Source organism: Mucor mucedo (assembly GCF_025094135.1).
Source record: "Mucor mucedo strain NRRL 3635 chromosome Unknown EV154scaffold_5, whole genome shotgun sequence".
Lineage (NCBI taxonomy): Eukaryota > Fungi > Mucoromycota > Mucoromycetes > Mucorales > Mucoraceae > Mucor > Mucor mucedo.
Window position 1 is genome coordinate 389969 of NW_026252289.1, and position 18175 is coordinate 408143.

General features: G+C 37.7%; 8 protein-coding genes across 8 annotated transcripts; 5 read left to right on the plus strand and 3 right to left on the minus strand.

The window, feature by feature from the left end:
- Window positions 1–2445: 2445 nt before the first annotated feature.
- Window positions 2446–3089, plus strand: EV154DRAFT_476489 (uncharacterized protein; the record flags this gene model as incomplete). The annotated part of the gene is made up of 3 exons (XM_051598040.1): window positions 2446–2578; window positions 2632–2968; window positions 3032–3089. 3 exons carry the CDS (start codon window positions 2446–2448, stop codon window positions 3087–3089), a joined length of 528 nt encoding a protein of 175 aa, XP_051462888.1.
- A 275-nt stretch (window positions 3090–3364) lies between these two features.
- EV154DRAFT_435046 (uncharacterized protein) lies at window positions 3365–4136 on the plus strand (the record flags this gene model as incomplete). Its single annotated transcript, XM_051596778.1, has 2 exons — window positions 3365–3963; window positions 4018–4136. Coding segments are annotated over exons 1-2 (639 nt in total), but the record flags the coding sequence as incomplete, so codon positions are not given.
- EV154DRAFT_492417 (uncharacterized protein) lies at window positions 4101–4651 on the plus strand. Its single transcript, XM_051599665.1, has one exon. It carries the CDS (start codon window positions 4140–4142, stop codon window positions 4560–4562), a length of 423 nt encoding a protein of 140 aa, XP_051462890.1. The 5' UTR covers window positions 4101–4139; the 3' UTR covers window positions 4563–4651.
- Window positions 4652–9725: 5074 nt separating this feature from the next.
- On the plus strand, window positions 9726–10917 carry EV154DRAFT_492425 (uncharacterized protein). Its single transcript, XM_051599666.1, has 2 exons — window positions 9726–10175; window positions 10289–10917. Exons 1-2 carry the CDS (start codon window positions 9821–9823, stop codon window positions 10801–10803), a joined length of 870 nt encoding a protein of 289 aa, XP_051462891.1. The 5' UTR covers window positions 9726–9820; the 3' UTR covers window positions 10804–10917.
- A 36-nt stretch (window positions 10918–10953) lies between these two features.
- Window positions 10954–14206, plus strand: EV154DRAFT_240512 (kinase-like domain-containing protein). Its single transcript, XM_051594547.1, has 4 exons — window positions 10954–11505; window positions 11597–11815; window positions 11886–13296; window positions 13365–14206. Exons 1-4 carry the CDS (start codon window positions 11104–11106, stop codon window positions 14123–14125), a joined length of 2793 nt encoding a protein of 930 aa, XP_051462892.1. The 5' UTR covers window positions 10954–11103; the 3' UTR covers window positions 14126–14206.
- Window positions 14207–14234: 28 nt separating this feature from the next.
- Window positions 14235–15984, minus strand: EV154DRAFT_240518 (uncharacterized protein). Its single transcript, XM_051594548.1, has 2 exons — window positions 15865–15984; window positions 14235–15778 (listed from the first exon to the last, which is right to left on the minus strand). Exons 1-2 carry the CDS (start codon window positions 15935–15937, stop codon window positions 14346–14348), a joined length of 1506 nt encoding a protein of 501 aa, XP_051462893.1. The 5' UTR covers window positions 15938–15984; the 3' UTR covers window positions 14235–14345.
- A 128-nt stretch (window positions 15985–16112) lies between these two features.
- Window positions 16113–17404, minus strand: EV154DRAFT_492433 (uncharacterized protein). The gene is made up of 5 exons (XM_051599667.1): window positions 17136–17404; window positions 17023–17046; window positions 16841–16961; window positions 16761–16784; window positions 16113–16298 (listed from the first exon to the last, which is right to left on the minus strand). Exons 1-5 carry the CDS (start codon window positions 17352–17354, stop codon window positions 16204–16206), a joined length of 483 nt encoding a protein of 160 aa, XP_051462894.1. The 5' UTR covers window positions 17355–17404; the 3' UTR covers window positions 16113–16203.
- On the minus strand, window positions 17388–18168 carry EV154DRAFT_558472 (FUN14 family-domain-containing protein; the record flags this gene model as incomplete). Its single annotated transcript, XM_051605489.1, has 4 exons — window positions 17388–17594; window positions 17652–17818; window positions 17873–18013; window positions 18090–18168. The coding sequence occupies 4 exons, from the start codon at window positions 18166–18168 to the stop codon at window positions 17388–17390; spliced, it is 594 nt and encodes a 197-aa protein (XP_051462895.1).
- Between the last annotated feature and the right edge of the window lie 7 nt (window positions 18169–18175).

The following is an 18175-nucleotide window of genomic DNA, read 5'->3' on the forward strand; positions in this document are numbered from 1 at the left end:
GTTGTCCCAGATGTGTGAAACGGGAACACGAGTATTCTGACAAATACTTGGTGCAGTGGCACACTTCTTTGTAAGATCGTGTAACGGATACTGTTAAAAGATACATACTTGTTTGTCAAGTGTAATTGGCAATAGAACATAATAGTTGTAACTGATCATTTATGCTTTAATTTTCTAATGCATAAAATACGATCCCAAATATAGAATATCTTATCGAAATTTGTATATTTGGTTGTAGAAGATAGGTATCCATTAATTCATACACTATTTCTTTATACTCTTTATAGGCAGTATAATTATATCAACATATAAGTAAATGAACCATTTATACTAATAGCTGTTCTATTCTCTCTATGGGTAGCTAAGCCATTGAGAGAACTATTAATATTAAGTTTCTCTTTCTTATAATTCTTGATTTGATCTGAGAAGATTCTCTTCTCGATCGGTGATATCGTAACTCAGCGGTATAGCTTTCTGTATCCAACTGTCATTCGTATATCGTGTTTAGGCCAATCATGTAATCTTTAATATAGAAATATGTACTCGAAGTAGGAGAAGTTGTGTAGCAGTATACATGTGTATGCTGGTATGCAACATTGAAGGTTCTTTTTTATTTCATAATTTAATTATTTGAACGATTTGCTTATTTATTCTTAAGTGAATCGTACCCAAATACGACAAATATCATCTGACATATGCCAAAAGGTGAAAGATGATAAATTACTTCAATCGTCGGAGTGCAAGTATGTTACCGCAAATGTGGTGCATATACTGCTCGAATACAACAAAATGGCAGTTTGGTAACGGGAGAATGGCTGGTGTTTGGGATGGAGATAAATTATAAATTAGGGTAACAAAAGAAAATACTGTTAGAACTTTGTATATCTTTTTATTTTGAGAAAATTTAGATTTGGAATTCTACTAGATAGTGGATTACGGGGTGAGGATTAAATTTTTGGTAGGCAGTCAGTTTGCAACGCCCGTATATTTCATAGTGCGATGGCAAAGTCGGGTTACGGGCGTGGTGATCCCAAAAAAGAAAAATTACGGGCGTGGAATAAGTTTTTTGAATCTTTTTCAAGTAAATATATGTACAAAAAATCAGTATTTCATTTCAAATTTAAATGTTATCAGTACAATACCTGAATTCTGGAGATAAATCTAGAAGTGTCACCATCAACAGCGTCATACTTTGACCAGCAGCACCTCTTTTAAAAGGTGAAAATGCATCGGCATGTAAAGCCAATGAGATCATTTTATCACCTTCTAAATCTTGGCTGTTCTTCCAGGCACTACCATCAAAAACAACTTTGTAAGATCCAGACGAAGATTGTCTCTCTTCTCTATATGCGTTGATGTTGTTGACATTTCTTTGTTGAGTCAGAAAATTTCCGAGTTGCTTTGCGAGAGATAACTGCGTATGAGTTTCTACAGGTACACCTGTGGCATTATCGGTGTATCTAGCAGCTTTACAAGAAACATTTGGACACTCAGTTTGTCCTCTCTCTTGTTCATCATCCACAAACATGTAACAGCCGTTACGAAACATGTCGTACGTATCTGAGTCTACTCTGTATATGTTCTTGCTGGAGATTGCATCGCATTTGTAGGGTGAAAGCAAATGGAGGTGTTGTTCTATTGAAAAAAACGTCATAAATAAACAAATATTTAGTGATATAACATTTATCAATTTACCGAGCTCAAGATCTGACATATACTCATTAAATGCTGAAATTAACTCTTCTGAGGCAGTTTTTGATACTGCCCGCTTTCTCATGATGTCTCTTATCTTCAAACTGGCTTTTTCAGTCAAATCAAGAGGTCTCGTGCAGCCTTGCGTGTCAATACAAATCGGTGTTTGAACGGTTTTCTTAAAAATTTCTATTTTTTCGTAACATCTTTTTTTTTCCTGAGTCAAACATTCTTCTTCAGGATTCATGTTCTGATCTTGGAATTCTTCGTCTGCAAGCATGCCTTGTGATTCCTCAGCGAACGCAACATTTTCTTTGTTCATAATCGCAATCCATAGATTCGTCTTCGCACGTTTCGGTTTCTGTAGACACATTCTCGAACGCGGTGCCAGTGTTCTGCAAATTTTGTAAGATTTGTTGGCCCATTGCGGTATTTCCACTTAATGAAGGACTAATCCTAATATTTTTTGATACTCGACTGTAGATTTTAATGATTGTTGAATCTTATGATTATTAAGGTAACTTGATAAATCTTTCAACTTAACTTTTTCTTGACAAGTAGGGCAGTAATGTATAACAATTTTTTTTTAAAGTGTCAGAAAGTGTGAAAAGAAGATTGGACGACGAGTCTGTCGTTTTATTGTTTTTGACGGAAATAGATAATGAAAGAAAACAACCCATCGAACCTACATCCGATTTGCTCTCGTTTATAGAAGCAATAGTAGAAAGAGCCTTGTTAGCTCAAAAGAAATCGATGGATGATATGATTACGGCAAAGGTGGATGAAGCCTGCTCAACGTTGGAAAGGAACATCATTTGCCTTGAAGATAAAATCGACACTTTACAGGAAGCGTTACAAAGTTTGACTGAAAGAGGTGTCCAACAAGGTGAGTCTACTGTTTCTTCTGGTCTGTTCCTTCTATTACTGTACCGAAGGCAGTTTCATACAAGGACAAGAAACTGGAAATAGGAATTTTGCTATTGAAACAAGTAGAAGGCTTGTCTGAAACTGACAAGGAAGCTATGATGGAGAATTTAAATCGTTCTGCCCTTTCTGTTTGTCTTGCTTTCGCTTTCCGGAATCACATGGGTAAGTACAGAGGATGGGGATCCTCGAATGGCACTGAGCAATGGACAATGCTTAAATCAATACAAGAGGAAGTAGTGGAAATCGATCCAAGGTTTGGTTTCCTTAAGGATTGTGCTCGTCTTTGGCCATGCGAATTTATTTTGCAGCCCAAATGGACACAAATGTCCAAGAATTTCCGAACAGAAAGGTAAAGAGCAACATGAAAGAAATAAAAGTCTTCCGGTACTAACCTAGATACTTATTTACGTAGGCAAATCGCAGAAGCAAAGAAGATCATAGATGAATATCATTATCAAATGACAGCTTAAATAAAAATCATATTTTTAGTTATCCAATTTTTGTAATAAATATAATAAGGTTTAAAAAGCATCATTACTTTACACCAATTTACATCCAGCTGATGTTTACACCATTAGGGTGGGATTAGTTGTATATACGTGTTAGCATGATTCAAGTGTCATAAGATTGGTTTAGGTGTTAACATCAGACTGTCCCTGGGAGCGGATTTTACACCGAAATGGTGTTAACACCAAATTACACCAAAGTACACCAAAGTACACCAAAATTTCCCGATGTGCGCGCACGTCACTTCAAATCAAAATAAAAAATATAATGTGACTTGACTTTATCGCCAATAATAAAAAAAATAGAAAAAAAAAAAAATGTTGTTGGTCTTCCTGTATTTGATTTTTAAATGTAAAATGCGTATGGCAGCTGAGCACGCAGCGTGTTTAATATACGGTTTCGAAGTCTCCACTGAGAACTGTACATTAGCAATGAAATTATTACATGATGCTGGTCTAGAGCCAGTTACAATTGTCAATGGCGACCCTACACTAGCTGTTGCTATTTCGACGACAAAAATCAATATGGAGCCTTGGAGGTTTAATCGCCTGATCTCACTCAACACCACGCCAGCAAAAGTATCCCCTTCCACCGACAGTAGAACGACAAGCAGCATCAATGATGTAAGTTCAATCGCGCTTTCGCGCTCAGGTGTCCTTGATTTGTGTAAACAAATCCTGACATTGAATGCCATACCTTACATAACTGAGAGCCTGTTCTTGGGGGAGGAGGAAGTTTATAACATCATCAAGGCATATTTTCCTGAAGATGATTTAAAAACAACAGATTTGGTGGAATGGATAGGAAAGGATGGGTCTTGGGGACCTACGAAGCGACGTCAAATAAATAAAGAAAGGAAACGAGGAAGATTTTACAATGTTGTAAAATCAGAATTACGTAATTTTACCTGGGCAGATATCACCAATGTACAACAGTATAGGAAAAATGTCAGAGCCACCGCTTCTACTATATGTACAATTGGATACTGTAGAAAAAGCAAGACCAAGGAACCAATGCAAGCTAAGGTGAAGTCTATTGATCTTCAAACCATGAAGTTACGCACCAAGTTTCTGTGTCAAGAAGTCTTTGTTTCCATTGATACGTCTGCCAACGATCCTATCAATTCCCGTGATTACGATATGCCCAATCTTTGCTCTGATCAAGTTAAATGTAGTGGAAACACACAAGACATGATCAAATTTCTGGCAACAACAAGTCAAAAGGTACGCTTAGTGGCGATCGATTTTGCGGGTATGTCAACAAACGTCGATGATTTAAGATGTTTCATAAAGTCCAGCAAGGCGATTAAGGAACTGGTAGTGGATGAAGGTCACAAGATAACTGTGTTTACGCGACATGAATTATTGCATAATGATGACATTATCAATAAGTTTAACTGTCGACGAGGTTTAGTAAAGAGGTCAAGGAATGCTTGAACATTTATTCCCCTTTCTCATTGAAGTATTCCCTACTTTATTTTCTGTTCTTTTCGTTTCTTTTCGTTTCTTTTCGTTTCTTTTCTTTTTTTCTCTTCTTTAATGTTATCTTCAATTGGTTACTTACATAATAAATACTATGGCATCTCTCCCCTTTTTTTTAATTCCAGAAGGAGTTTTAAACCACTAATGACGTTTTGATTCGCTGACAATACGACGTCCTCAAAAGTCTTGATGAAATCATCAATGGACTTAAAAACTCTCTCACCACGATATTGTGAATACGTCTTTCCAGTAATTTGGAGACGAGGCAGATCTGTACGATTCAATGATAAACCTTCATTTGAGGCTGGGTTAGTGGCGTACTTTGATGCTTCGGTACCTTTAATCCCGATGGATGGTACAGACCTTGAAGTAGAGGCTAAAGATTGGATGATGGAATTCTTTTTCTCAATCTCAAGGGACATTTCATAGGCACAATCATGATCCTCTTTAGATACATAACCGCTAGAAAGAATAGCTACCATGGCTTCCGTAGTAGCTTCACGTTGCTTCAGTAAATTATCGATGATACTAGTGGGGCTTTGTAAAGCTACAGCCGTAATAGGATCAGCTAAAGGCATGTCAGTGTCTAAATCGACTTTTTGATTATCCTGCTCAAATGAAATACGGGCGATGTCTTCATCTATATCCCTATGTACATGTTCATCTTGTGCAACTTGCCATTCAGCAGAGGCTTGCTCATTCAAGGGAGTGTTTAAAGTAGCGTCAGGAGTACCAGCAGACATTTCCTTGTTGGATGAACCAGAAGCGAGTTGATTATAGCCACCAGGGCCGGAAGGAGAATCAGAATTAGTTATAGTAGTGGATAGTAGTCGGAAGTAAAAAGTTTACAAGGAGGTAATCTTAAAAAATGTGGAAAAACGGTTTGTTTGACACGGAAAAATAAAAGATAAAAAAACAGGAAGAATAAGATTAATATTGCTTGTAGGCTTTTTTATTCTTATTAAAAGTGAATCCCTCTTTCATCTCTGAAAGAAAAGGGGGTATGGGGTATAGTTATATAGTTATTTAAAGCGTGGGTAAAATTATGGGCTAGTTTGTGTTCACATGGTATTATTGGCTGATGAGCCTTATCAGTGTAGCCAATCTATTATTCGAAATGGGATCTTCTATTGGAATATCTAACTGTATAACTCAGGATATTTTATATGCTATTATTTTTTATGAGTGTTATGGTATTATGTACCTGTCGATCAAGGATCGATGGAATGATTTTATATGCAATTTTATATGTTAAATAGTGCGATTTTATTACAAGCAGAAGGTGATGATTTTTCTGGCGTGGTGTTGTTAAGTGAGATAAGGCGTTTAAACCTCCCTGAATAACCGCCTTCCTACGTTGAGACTTGAGAGTCTTCCTTGACAGTCTTACAAGACACTATCAGGGAACTACATGCTGTAAAAGAGCATAAGCACCTGACCGAGGCATTTAGTAAAATAAATTATCTGATGATATAAGAACAATAAGTAAATTTATATTGATGTGATGTTGAAATACAATTTTATCAGTGATAAGCATACCTTTTATGATAACACAAGTTGTAAAAGGGCAACTTGCACGAGAAGCTTGTGATGGGACTGTCCTGACCGAGGTGAGGCAATAAGCACAGAGTATGTGATTTTTGCTCCATGGACTACTAAACCCCAGATGCACCAAAAAAAAAAGCACCTGGTATCCTTGATTTATGTAAATACATCCTGACATTGAATGAGATACCTCACATAACTGAGAGCCTGTTCTTGGGGAAGGAGGAAGTTTATGACATCATCAAATCTTATTCGCTGGAAGTGCTTTGGCTATCACAGATCTGATGGAATGGATGGGTAAGGATGGGTCTTGGGGACCTACAAAGCGCGACAAATGAACAACAAAAGGAAGCGGGGAAGATTTTACAATGTTGTAAAATCAGAACTACGTAATTTCACCTGGGAAGATATCACCAATGTACAACAGTATAGGAAAAATGTTAGAGCCATCGCTTCCACTATATGCATTATTGGATACTGTAGAAAAAGCAAGACCAAGGAACCTATGGAAGCCAAGGTGAAGTCTATCAATCTCCAAACCACGAAGCTATGCGCCAAGTTTCTGTGCCAAGAAGTCTTTTTTTCCGTTAATACTTCTGCCAGCGACCCTATACTATCACGCAAGCATCTAAAGTGAAAGTTAAAATAACATGGGTTTTTTAGTATCTTTTTTCTTATATCTTTTTGAGATTATTTGACTTACAGTAATCCCCCATTGTATAGACACGATTAACTAGCCGCAGCCGTAATATCACCACGTAAAAAAAGCTGGATTACATCTCTTGTTTTGTTTGATAAAGATAAGGAAAGAAAAAAAGGGAGGTGAAAAAAAAAAAAAACGCGTTTTAATGATAAACAAGAAAGCAAGTTTATGTCAGGATGATGTAATCAATTGATTATTTAATCATTCATTCATCCAATCAAATCTCAATTTTCTTTATGCTTTCATACGTGTGATGTTTTATCAGTGTTTTCTCAAGCATATTTTATGAAGAGAATATCCACTTACTTCAAAAGTAAGAAGGGTATACATCACTAAAGAAGTTACAATAACATATCCCATGTGCAGGCATAAACTTTTTTTTTAGGCACACTGTGCAGACGTTAACACATTTTATGAGGAGGGGGGGTGTATTGATAGTTTTTAGATTAAGAGCTGTCACGGAAACATGCCGAAAAAAAATACGACTGGCAGATGAGTTCTGCGACATTTTCATTAAAAGCATTATGGATTATCACACTGTATATGTATATACTCGCGCCACAAAAAAAAAGGGGGGGGCCAGAACTACCTATTATTAGCCTTGGTTTTAAGTATTCTGGATGGGACACAAACTGTGGGTTAGTATATCTCTCTCTTCTTTCCTGTCATTGCCTGAATAATCGTTGTTTCTGGAAGGAGTTCTAAATCACTAAAGTAGCACGCATGCATTATTTTATTTTTTTCGCTGCTTCAAATGAGTGAAACCTTTCTACAAAGGAAAATTTCGATTTGCTCTTTTTCTTTTTTTCATTATCTTTTTTTTTCACTGTTATAAATCGATTTACTTGGATCATCAGCAATCGATTTTAAATATCATAACTCAAATTAGAATTTAGAACGAGTTGTGAGCTTGCCTCCCAAAAAAAAAAAAAAAAAATGACAGCTTGTAAGAAACTACTCACACCCCTTTTTTGATTAGACTATAAATATGTACGATGCACTTATCCCCCATAGGATCATGTGGGAATAGGAAATCAGTGGCGATCGTATATATATAGGAGAAATTAAACTTTGGTACTCTTAAAGTAAGAGGTCTGCTGTGTAGGTCATTAGGCCCTCCCCCTGTGGAAGTCTCACTATCGCATCAATCATGACGACGAAGGATAATCCATACTGTTTGAAATAAGTAAGTATCTGAAAGAGAAACAAAGTGAGACAACGGTGTAGCCCATTCGTTGTTGTTAAAAGAAGGGGCTAGGGTCGCATTAGAAAAAAAAAAGATCGACTTTTTTTTTTTGATAGTTACGCCTGTCTGTATGAACATGGAGCTTCTTTTTTTTTTTTTTATTTCTACTGAATTAAAGTAATCTAATCCCCCCCCCCGCCTTTCTGCTTTCTTTTCTTACTGATAAAAGCCATGTGATGCTACAAAAAGTATAGAAAATATGTATATATATGTAAAAAGGAAAGGAATCGTGTAACGCTTACAGCACATGCAAATGTTTCTGTTTTTGTTTTCTTCATACACATGCTTTCTCATTGTCCTCCATTCTACTTTGGGCCACACCAACAAATAAACCGTGAATTTATGGAATCTAAAAGAACAACAGTATCGACTTTTTTTTTTTTTTATATATATAGTTGTTGTTTTCACACACACACACACACACGGATGATGGTATCCATGGTAGCCCCAGAAAGATCTGGGGTAATACATTTCCCCCCTTAACCCTTAGAAACACACACAGATGAAAAAAGGTGATAAACAAAAAGGTGGATTCTGTTTTTAGATAGATGTGTGTATATATATAAAAGGAGACATTGGACCGACCGAAGGTTTCATCTCTATTGCATTTTTTTTTCATGAGTGAGTCCTACCTAAAAATCTATTAATAAAAAATGTCAAAAACAAGTTCACCCCCGATCACAAACAGGTGGGATAATTTTTTTTTTTTTTTTGTCTGTAACATTTTTGTTTGTGCTCCCCGAAAATGTTTGGAGGGTTGAAGAGTCAATGGGGTCAAAAGAAGCATGCGTTGCTGCAATGGCTGTTCAAGACAAGGTTACGTTTTCAATACCCAGACATGACGATCTATACGTCGCAAGGCAATATGCTACGACTCTTCAATGGACTATACGAGAGTGGACAATTTAGAGTGATTGAGACCAATGTGAATCTGACACGCTCTCATGTGGAGGGAAAGAAAGGGTTTCAAACACTGCTCAGCAGTAAAAATGGAGGAGGCTCGAGTGTTTTCAGTGAAGCACTTTCGATTGAGGTGTTATCTCGGTTATTGGGAGTTGGACTGTATAAGACGGAGATGGAACTAAAGTATGGGTATCCGAATACGAGCGATAATGGAGGGAGCGGACCGTTGATGGATTATGCATGTCATTATTATAGTCAGCAGTCTCCTGTGCTGACAGTGGGTGTTTCAGTGACACGGGCAGTAGCTTATGCTAGAGCTTACACAAGTCAAGATGCGAATAAACTTTTACGAAAGAAATTAAAGAATATAGTTCGATCGAGTGAAAATATTGTTAATACAAAGTTCGATCGTCATATCTTGCATGTGTGGACAGCCTCCGGTAAAAATGCCAGTCTCATTCGTCGTGAGTGTAAGAAATTAAATGGTCCTGTTCATTACAAGAATACGCTTGTGTTAATTTCAATTGTGAATACAGATTTGGTATTCTTTAATAATAACTATCAATTAAATAAAAGGTCAGTGCGTTTATTTTATTCCCTTTTTCCATTTACTCTCCTTTTTTTTTTTTTTTTGTCAATGGAGTTTAAATGCGGTAAAAAGTAAATTTGTTTCGGAGAAGAAGGGAAGAGAGAAGAGTGGAAGGGAGAGCGAGGGGGGGGGGGCAACTCCTTTTTTTTTTCCATTTAGGTGGTTAGTCCACCTTTTCTTTTTCCCTTTTTTTCTTCTTTTTCTTTCTCACTTTTTTTTTTAAAAAAATGTTTCTTAAAGAACCTCGTAAAATCATTGGAGTTGATCTTGATCAAACACTTGCACATACATTAGAGAGTTTGACAGAGTGGCATAATGATAGCTATGGGACTCAATTGAAGGTTACGGATTTTAATAGTTTGGATTACTGGAAGATTTGGGGAGGTACGAAAGAAGAGAGTTGTATGAAAGTGAGAGAGTTCTATGACTCTGTACATTTTGAACAAATCCAACCCATCAGGGACTTTGCATTGGAAGCACTCAAGATGCTCAAGAGACGAAATTTTACCCTCGTTATTATTACCTCCAGACAACAGTTTGTAGCAGAAAAGACAAAGCGATTTGTAGATAGACATTATCCAGGTAAAACAGAAAAAAAAAAAATATCTATTTTCAGTGTGATACAACTTTATAGTTTTTCTTACCATTTGTGTCCACACGCTGTGTATAAAAAAAAAATATTTTTATGTATCTAGGCATTTTTGAAAGCATCTATTTCTGTAACTTGAATCTGTCTGATACAGAGCAAATGGAGTATATTTCTAAACCCAAGTCTGTGATTTGTCAAGAGATTGGTGTAGATGTATTAATTGATGACAGCCTGGAACATGCTTTTGATTGTTCTAATCTGGGGATAGATATTCTGTTGTATGACCATAAGGGCAAGTACAGTTGGAATCATGAGGAGTGTGTACCCAAAAAGAAGCATTGTCCACCCACCTTGACATCCACCTCCAAAAGATTATATGGTCAACATACCCCTCATGAAATATCCAAGAATATTCATCGTATGATGAATTGGCGTGATATCATTGCTCAATTCCCTAAACCCACTAGTCCACTGCGGTATTGTTATTTCCCTGATTCCTTTACAGAAGAAGAAGATAGTGTTGAAGAAGACGATGATGCCGTTTTTGATAGTCCCAACTGTCGCTATGAAACAGTTGAAGTAGAAATGAGTGATGATGAAGATTGGAATAATTGGGTTTAAAAAAAAAAGTTTAAAGCGAAAAAAAAAAAACTTATTGTACATTTCACGTTTTTTTTTTTTTTTTTTTTTTTTTTTTCGTTCTTTTTTGCTTTTTTTTTTTTTTCTTTTTTTTTTTTTTTACTGTTTACACCTTTTTTCCCTCCCTTTTACCTTAAAAAGGACACTCGTCACGTTTTTCATTATTTTTTTTTTGATTATTATTGAAAGAAGAAAAAAAAAAAAATAAAAAAAATAAAAATAAATGACTCTACCTTTTTTTTTTTATTCTTTACAAAAAACTAATTTAAAATAAACATCATCATGTCTTCTCATGCTGCCACCACACATAGTGCAGCTACGGGCAATCCACCAGGTCGTCATCAACAACAACGAGCACACTCCGTCACGGCCATGCCCAGTGAGTTACAAAAGTCAGTGCAGAGACACCAAGAAGCAGAACATCAGGAAAAGCTTCGTCACAACCAACCTTGGTGGCAATATTATTATCAACTGTACCATTATCACTTACCTCCAGGCAGAAAACCCACTGTCTTTGGCCCTTATCTCCTTCTCCAAACACTGGGTGAAGGGGAATTTGGTAAAGTTAAATTCGGTATCGAGGTCAAGACAGGCCAGGAAGTAGCCATCAAGTTGATCAGAAAAGATAGTATGGATTCTACATCACGTATGACCAAAGTAGAGAGAGAAATATCTGTGTTACGGGTAATACCAATTTTCTTTTATATATATATATATATATACTCTTATTTTATTGTTTGTTGATCATCATCTTTTTTTTTTTCTTCTGTAATAGATCCTGCATCATCCCAACATCGTTGAATTGTTTGATGTAATAGAAACAGAAAAATACATTGGCATCATATTACAGTGCGCCACAGGAGGGGAATTGTTTGATTATATCCTCGCTCATCGTTATCTTAAAGAACGAGACGCTAGTCGATTATTTGCACAGCTGATTAGTGGCGTACATTACATGCACCAGAAACACATTGTCCATAGAGACCTCAAGCTGGTAAAACAAAAACAAAAAACATGTTTCCTCCTCAATCTTAAAATACTTATAAATCAATCATCTATCTTAGGAAAATTTGCTGTTGGATAGACACCGCAATGTCCTCATCACAGATTTTGGTTTCGCAAACCAGTTCTCTTCCTCACAGGATGATTTAATGTCAACTTCTTGTGGATCACCTTGTTACGCCGCTCCAGAACTCGTCATGAATCAAGGTGTCTATGTTGGCCCTGCTGTAGATATTTGGTCCTGTGGTGTCATCTTGTTTGCCATGCTTTGTGGTTATTTACCTTACGACGATGATCCAGCCAACCCAGAGTCTTACAATATCAATTTACTCTACAAGTACATTCTGAACACACCTCTCATCTTTCCAGACTACATATCCGATGAAGCTTGCGATTTACTCAGTCTCATGTTGGTACCCGATCCTGAAAAGCGATGCACCATGGACACCATCATGTCTCATTCATGGTTAAGTCCACATCAGCACCTGTTTACTACGTCAGAAGAACAAGTTTTACCCGACACACACAGCAACAGCAGAAATTCTACACCCGTCTCACAAAAACCGACAGAAAGAGGGCAGGACGAAGCAGTTGTCATGGAAGAGGACGACGACGAGGAGGCTGTTGTACCCCAATTATCAACACCTCTAAAAGAAGAGGTTGAAGAAAAGATACCAGTCTTTGAAGAAGAAGCACATGTCTCTGAGGAAGAAACACACGTGAAAGAAGCGGATACACCCATGCCAGATATCACCATTACACCCACAGAATCTCCCCTCACCAATGGAGACACACCGATGTCTGATAATGATAACGACACTGTACCTGATCTTCAGGCACCCCCTTCACCAGCACCTTCATCACCACCACCACCAACACCAATCACAACACCCGCAGAGGACGAAGTGGCACCTCTACCAACTCCATCTCCATCACCAGCATCACCACCACCAACAGTAGCAGTAGCAACTGCTGCTGCTGCTGCTGCTGCACCATTACCGCCAGTAGTACGACCTAAATCCACATCGACCGAAAAGGTTCTTCATTTCCTTTCTGGTCATAATACCACGCCCAAACAACGTGTGACAACCAACCGTACGCGACACATGTCTTTAGCGCCTGTCACAGAAGGCACCTCCATTCTCCAACAAAAGTTCCTCTCGAGTGTCTCTACTACAGATCCACAAAAGAATATGGGTGTCGTACCCAATACCAGTGCCAGTACGCCTCATAAAAAGAACGTTCGACTTTCTGTCAATCCACCCGTCACAAGAGGTACTCGCAAGAAGACCCTTAGTCTACTTGTGAATTCCATGACGGACAATACAAAAATGTCGAGTAGACGTCAAAGTACAATGACTCCACCCACCCCAGAGATGATGCCATCCGTATCAGAACAAACTGTATCTGATAAAGAGAAGCATCGTAGTGCAGGTAAAAAACTCATGGATTGGTTCAAAAAGAAACCTCAAAGTAAGTTTTGTGTGTGTGTGTGTGTGTGTGCCTTGGATGTCTAACCTTAATTTTTTTTTAAACAATAGGCACAGTGAATCGATCTTCCAATGCATCAGGAGAACATGGATGCCCTGTCCCACCTCTCCCACCTAGCAGCACAACCACCACAGCTAGCGAAACATGCATGGACGATATCAAATTACGTACACATCATGGCGCTGTAGATGGTGAAGCATTAACCAGTCGACCACCTGCACAAATTTTCCAACAAGTGAAACAAACCTTAAAATCGTTAGGATTAGAGTTCAAACGTGATGGAGGTGAATTCAAATTAAAATGTGCACGACCCAAGAAACCTGTGAAAAAGATCCAACCTCCACCCTTTCGTATGTTGTTACGTCGTCCCAGTGCCACAAATACCACCAACCCTACCCCTACAACACCCAATGAAAGTGTGGCTACCACCATTTACGGTGATCCTAATGTGGATCCTGGAGATGAAGTGCGGTTCAGTGTTGAATTATGCAAGATCAAGAACTTACCGGGACTTTATATTGTGGATATGAGAAGAATGCGTGGTAATGTTTGGGCTTACAAGTTTATTTATCGTACTTTATTGGATACCTTGAATTTGGGAGGTAAAAGTGGTTACTTGAATACCTCAGGTTTGGTAATGACTGCTGAAGAAGAGACACAACCTAATAAGACATTAAGTAATCATCGTATGAGTACCGCAAGTAGTGGAGCTGGAAGTAGTAGTGTCCTCTTGGATGATTCCACACTCGCTGCCAAACAAAGTGATACCATCAAACATGATACCTCACACGGAGAAGAAATTACCGTCTAGAACAAATACACACACACACACACATATCTCTCTCTTTTCCCCATACCCTTTTATCTTACTCCTCAAAAAAAAAAAAAAAAAAAAAAAATTATAATTATAATAAAAACGTTTTTTTTTTTAACTATGTTTTATTGATATTGTTATTGTTTTCAAAATGTTTAAAAAAATAGGTAGTGGTAAGGGGGGAATGGATTTTTGTGTGTGTGTTTTTTATGCAAATTTACAACTCATTATGAACAACCGTCTTTCTCCAAGACTCAATCAAGTTTTCAATCGATTTTAATTGATGATCCACATGAGCAGCAGTTTGGACCTTGGCAGAAACAAGATAATCACGAATGGTATGCATGGCACTTTGTACAGTCTCCTTGGCAAAGTTACGCTTATCCTGGAATGTCTTGCTCAAATAATTCTCGACCCAATCAATATGTGCTTCTGTATATCCAATCTTTTTGTAAGTCTCCAACTCCTTTTGCTTCCAGAAATGACCAAAGCTGTTCTTGGCATCATTGACACTTTGTGAAGCTTGAGAATGGATAGAGGCAGCAGAGGCAGCGGCAGCATCTCGAGCACTGGCAGCAGCATCGGTAGCAGCAGCAGCGGCAGAGGATACACTGTTACCAGCTCCATAGGCAGCACCATAAGCAGCATCGGTAGCAGCACCGGCGGCAGAAGAGGCAGAAGCAGCAGCAGCATAACGTGCAGAAGAGGCAGAGGCAGCAGCAGCGTCGGTAGCAGAAGCAGCGGCAGAAGAAGCAGAGGCAGCAGCACGTTCCTCAGCAGACTTGACAGGTTGAATAAATGAGAGGAGATAACTACCGGTGTTTACAAGGTATTGAGTAGCAGAACCCAAGACACTTTGAGTCTTATCTGAAGCTTCACCAGCATAATCCATAGCAAAGATCTTGTAGGCGTTCACCTCATCTTTTAAGGAGTCTACAATACCTGTGACTTGACCTTGCTTAAGTTTAGCATTTTTTTCAATATCGGTTGATAATTGTTTCCACCAAGCAGCCGAAGCTAACTTGGAAAGATCTTGTACAGAAGAGGAAGTAGAGGCAATAGCAGATTTCAAGGTATCGACAATAGATTGAATTTGTTCCTTGGTCAAGTCCTTGTTCTCTTGTAAGCGATGAGTAATGGTATTAGAGATCCAGTTATGGAAGGCATCATCTGTAAAGTAACCTGAGGTAGAAGGACCGAATAATTTTTGGAACCAAGTGGGAGTAGCAAAAGAAGATTGTAAATCCTTGGAGATTTCCTTGTATTGAGCAGCAGTGAGGTATTTTTGTTTGATGGCCTTGTGTTGTAACTTGTCCAAAGATTGCTTTACCTTGTCTTGAGTTAAGCTACCACTTAATTCCAATTGTCTCAATTCATGTTGCACGTCATCGGTGAAGGCTTGAACATCATCAGCCTTTAACTTGTACTTGGTCTCGAGTTTGTTCTTGAGACCTTCGATTAATCTTTGCACCGTGTTGGATTTATCATTGATAAAAAGTCCGGCATTCACCATAGCGGCGTCACGGTATTTTTGCACCGTGTCAAAGAGACCTTCGTCATTCTTGTCATACGTGATTTGATACTTGTCAAGGTATGCTTGCACCTGGTCTTTTGTCCAATCAGCATTCTCTTGAATAGCAGTAGTGGCAGCTATTTTATTACAGAGGCATGTCAGAAAATGTTGTCCCCCATCCAAAAAAAAGAAAAGACGTGTTTTATTTATTTTTAATATTTACCTTTGGCGTCAGCTTGTTGTGTAAGTAAGACTACAGCGGCACAGACAGAGAGAGTAAGAGGAGAGAGTTTCATATTATATATATAGTTTTTTTTTTTAAAAGCTTTTAAAAAAGAGTAAGGAAAAAAAAAGAGTTAAAATTCTTAAAAAACTTTTTTTTTCGCATTGCTTTTTATACAAAGAGTTTAACTTTAGAAACATGATTTATGCAAAAATGAGGTCACCATGAACAAAAAATTAAGTCACAATTTTTTTTTTTTTTTTCCTGTTTGGGGGTTGAGATTCACACCCCTTTTTTGGAAATCAACATGACGTACTTTATTCATCAAACTTTTTTTTTTCACTTATTATGAATAAGTGTATCGCGATTAATTTCATGATACGCAGGAGGTGGGACCTCTTGTTCCTCAAATGGATTAAATGACGCTTGTGGCTCTAATAACATATCACATCAATATCTTAGCCTTTTTCACATGTATCTCTTTTTTTTTTTTTAATACCTGTTGTCGTGTTGCTATTTGTTAGGTTGGGATTTAGAAACGGGTTATTTGTGTTTGATGTGCTACGGTTAGGTAATGCGGGCGCTGGTCGGTCTAGATTGGATGTCAACTACAATACTTTTTTTTTTTTTTTTTTTTGCAAACTTACTGTGAAGAGGTACATTGGGTGTACTGTTGGTATACGGTCTGGGTGGTAAAGGCCTAGATGGTAATGGTCTATCATAAAGCATGTTAGTCGCAAGAGTGCGTGCATCCCCCTCCTCCTCCTTCGTCATCATCATCATCATCATTTTACCTTTGAAAGCTGCTAGTTGATTCTAGTGAGTTTTTTTTTTTTTTTTTGGGTTTAGTTTATAAAATTTTATTATCATCTTTTTTCGGTGTGTGTGTGTGTTACCATGTCTGCTTGATCTGAACATATCTGATGAAATTTACTTAGTTTCTTAAAAACAGGCAAGAAAAAAAAAAGGAACTTACTAGAGAAACTGGGTGTGGATTGAACGTTACGAGTGACGGTGGCTCGTTGCTTACTTTCTTTTCTTAGATCTTGACGCCATTGATCTAATTCTTCCCGAACAGACAAAGGCTTGGCATTCACCTATATATTTTGGTTCATTAGTCTTTAGTGTGATTCCACTGGCTTGTGTGTTCTTTCTTACTTTAGGTAAGGGTTTAAAAGTATCCTATATATATACACACACACACATATAAAATAAGTTTTAATAAGGAAACACACACTTGTAAGAAAATAAAGGTCGAGAAAATACGTTACGGGACCGTTGGTCATGCTAAGTAACATTTCAAATGCGTCTTGCACATTGCCTTTAGCCGTCCATAACATGTCGTCAATGACAGACTCTTGCACTTTTGGAAAGGCTTCTTTTAATATTTGGATACTGGATTCAGTAAAAGGATTCGACATGGTGTAAAATAGAAAAATAGAAAAAAGAAAAAAGGCACTACTAAAAAAAAAAAAAAAAATACCCCGCATCACTAAAGAGAGGGGAGGAAAAGGAAATTTTATTTATCCGTAACGCATACCAGCATAAAAACCGATTAAAAAGGTAGATTTAAATTGAATGTTACTTGTCAAGATATTCATAAACTTTTGCCACTTGGATTGAAGTACTTTGGTGGAGACTCTACCATCTTTGTCTACACCTAGTGTGTTTTTATAACCTCCTTCCATACGATCCCAATGCACTGTGACATAACCTTGTTGCGCCAAGTACTAGTGATATATATGAGTTTTTTTTTTTCCTTTTTCTTTTTTCCAGTTGCAAGTTACCTGTAAAAACACAAAGCCTGTTCCTACAAAGGCAGCAAAGATCTTGCCTACCTTCTTGATCAAGAATCCCGTACAAACACCAAGAAACGTACCAAATGTGAGTTCTCCCTTATTCAAGAGCGGCTTACTCAATTTCTTTTCAAACAATGGTTCCGTGGCAAATGCAGCTAATAATCATGTTAGGAGATTTTTTTTTTTTATGTGTCTTGTTTCCATCTTACCTTCACAGTGGACTGTCTTCTTGTTGAACATCAAGGGCGTTGCCATGGTACCGCTGAAAGCAGTCAAGGCTAGAATCTTGGAAGTGCCAAACGAGTATGGTCTTACCTGCAGTGACTTTACCTGTGTAGTTTGCAAGAGACCTTTTAACAGGGTGGAATTTTAATTTTAAAAAAAAAATAAAGCTCTCAAACACAAAAAGGAAAAAAAAATGCTTACGCTTAGGTTGGTGTTGAAAGGCAGGACGTGTACACGCCTTGATGGTGTTTCCGTTTAGGACTCTAGGTAGACGAAGCATAATAGAG